The sequence below is a fragment of the Lactuca serriola genome, chromosome 5 (assembly GCF_051521515.1).
Source record: "Lactuca serriola cultivar US96UC23 chromosome 5, Lser_US96UC23_V15, whole genome shotgun sequence".
In the NCBI taxonomy this organism is placed as follows: domain Eukaryota; kingdom Viridiplantae; phylum Streptophyta; class Magnoliopsida; order Asterales; family Asteraceae; genus Lactuca; species Lactuca serriola.
In genome coordinates, this window is record NC_136412.1 from 129,833,919 (window position 1) to 129,836,527 (window position 2,609).

The following is a 2,609-nucleotide window of genomic DNA, read 5'->3' on the forward strand; positions in this document are numbered from 1 at the left end:
ACTGTGAATTTTGGAGGGGAGCGAGAGGTTCATGAGGAAGAGCAGGGTTGAATGATAGGTCACCAATGTTAGCGTCGTTTGTTTGACGAAGGTGAGTTTTAATAGGGTAAATTAGAAATTGATTTGCTAAAATAAGGGGATATGATAAGTTATTTTTAGATATTAATTAATATATCATGTAATATTACTAGTATATCCTTATTAATTTATTTAATGAATTAATTTTTACTAAATTCTCATTAATTCTTACCACCACATAGTAGATATTCATCTATATATGAATCTACATCTCTCTCTTTATTTATTTATATATATATATATATATATATATATATATATATATATATATATATATATATATATATATATATTATTTTATTTATATGGATAGTAGAATATATGCCCTTACCTCAGCGTTCTTTCTATATGGCTATATAAACCTTCATTCCGCTAGGAATTTTTCTATCTTCAACATTCTTATTCTTCCTTTCCCAATATTTCCACAACATTACAAGAAAGACATGTCTGGTGTTTGGGTGTTCAAAAATGGCGTGGTTAGACTAGTGGAGAACCCTGGTGCTGCTTCTCTCCAAGGTGCGTCTCGTGGGAAGTTTCTGGTGCATCTACCCACCAACGAAATTGTTACTTCATATGAGGTTCTTGAAAGAATGCTCACCTCTATCGGGTGGGAAAGGTACTACGATGATCCGAGCCTTCTTCAATTTCATAAAAGATCCACCGTTCACCTCATATCTCTCCCTAAAGACTTCAAGAAGCTCAAGTCAATGCACATGTACGATATTGTGGTCAAGAATCGTAATGTGTTTGAAGTACGAAACTCATAATTATCTGATTTTATCATTGATCATGCAGCCATGGCCAGTTTTACATATTTCGTTATAATATGTGTCTTTGTTAGTTACTATATCGTAATTTGATTATTCGTGTGCCACGTTTTAGTCATAAAGTTGGAGTGTGTTTTCTAAGTTTAGGAAGGGTTTGCTTGGTTTTCCCTGAATGTATACAATTATGTTATTGGGTGATTAAAATATGAATGTAAGGTGTTTAATTTTCGATATTTGCAGTAAATATACGTCTAGATATGAGATGTTCCTACAATAAACCATTAACAAAAATTGTATTACCTTTTTTTTCTTTCAGAAACTACATACGTACCATCTCTTTTGTACAGTAAATGAACGGTCTTCACAAACACTAGAATTACAGAAAAGCTTATGTTGAAGTTTAGAATTACTGTTTCGTAAAAAATGAGTTGATGATAACATCATTATTAATAAGTTATCAAAAATGTGTACTTTTTGTTATTGTTTCACCACATATGTTTTGAACGTAAAGTTTAATTGGTTCTTCTCATTGCAATATGGATATGGATTGGCCTTGAGTGTTGATGTGTCTCAGCGTGGTCGTTAAAGAAAAGGGTTTGATGCGGTCACTTGCACTTCTATTCACTTCGGGTTTTATCTTATGTATAGAGTGCAATCCTTTAGATGGATAGCGGATAGAAGGAAGGATTGTAAGTTGGATTTATCTAACTTTGGTTCATATGTAACATTAGTTTTTGGTTAATTCTTTGGTAGTGCTATAAAAGGTTTTTTCTGTTCAAAATTAATGTAGTTAGTAAATTATTAAATTATAAATGATTCAAAATAGCACAAAATGGAAATTTAACCACACTTATCTCTCTTGTTTAATAACTTCAACATGATTTAAAACAAGAAATATTAATAATTAAAAATATTATATCAGATACAAGCTTTTAATTGACCCATTATTAAATAAATATAATTAAAAATATGTCAGATACAAGCTTTTAATTGACCCATTTGTAAATAAATATAATTAAAAATAAGTTAAGATAAAATAACAGAAAATGCATAACTTTAACTAGAAATCTCATTAGTCTTTCCACTTTGAATCATAATCTCGTGAATATGATGTTTTTGACTAGGTAGGTTTAGACTACTAGCTAGATTTATTGGATAGAAAATAGGTGCTATATTATACAGATCCATCTTATTCATATAATTCGTCACCTAACGGGGATACATAAGCATTATTATTACATTCATATGAGGGATACATTGGAGGGTAGGGGATACATATAAAATTTCCCAAAATATATCTTTTCTTGTTAATTCAATAGCTTAGATTACAAAAGTATATATAGGGTCTTGATAGATAAAGATAAATATAAAATGTTAAAACTTATTTTGTGTCGATAATAATAATAATTTAAAATAAATTATTTTGTTTACTGCAACATGATTTGGATAACATTGATCGGTTGATAGAGTACGTATTTTTTTGAAGTAGTTCGAACGACATGGCCTATGGAAAAGTATGTTGAGATTTATGTTGAAGAGGTTGTCAAAAGATACATAGTGCCATTGACGAGTATGATTGATTGGGAAACCGATATAAGTCTTATTTTTGTGAGAAATAGTTATGTGAGTTTTAATAAAATCAATACTGAATTTTTTTTTTTTTGGTTATTATTCAGTAAACGAAAGATTACAAAGGTATATATATATATATATATATATATATATATATATATATATATATATATATATATATATATATATATA

General features: G+C 28.8%; 1 protein-coding gene across 1 annotated transcript; it reads left to right on the top strand.

Annotated features, from left to right (window-relative positions):
- Positions 1-484: 484 nt before the first annotated feature.
- On the top strand, positions 485-1,091 carry LOC145051228 (flowering-promoting factor 1-like protein 3). Its single transcript, XM_078999329.1, has one exon. The coding sequence runs from the start codon at positions 522-524 to the stop codon at positions 843-845; it is 324 nt and encodes a 107-aa protein (XP_078855455.1). The 5' UTR covers positions 485-521; the 3' UTR covers positions 846-1,091.
- The last annotated feature ends 1,518 nt before the right edge of the window (positions 1,092-2,609 follow it).

Coding starts and splice junctions, on each gene's coding strand:
- LOC145051228 (XM_078999329.1), top strand. CDS start 522: ATGTCTGGTGTTTGGGTGTTCAAAAATGGCGTGGTTAGACTAGTGGAG.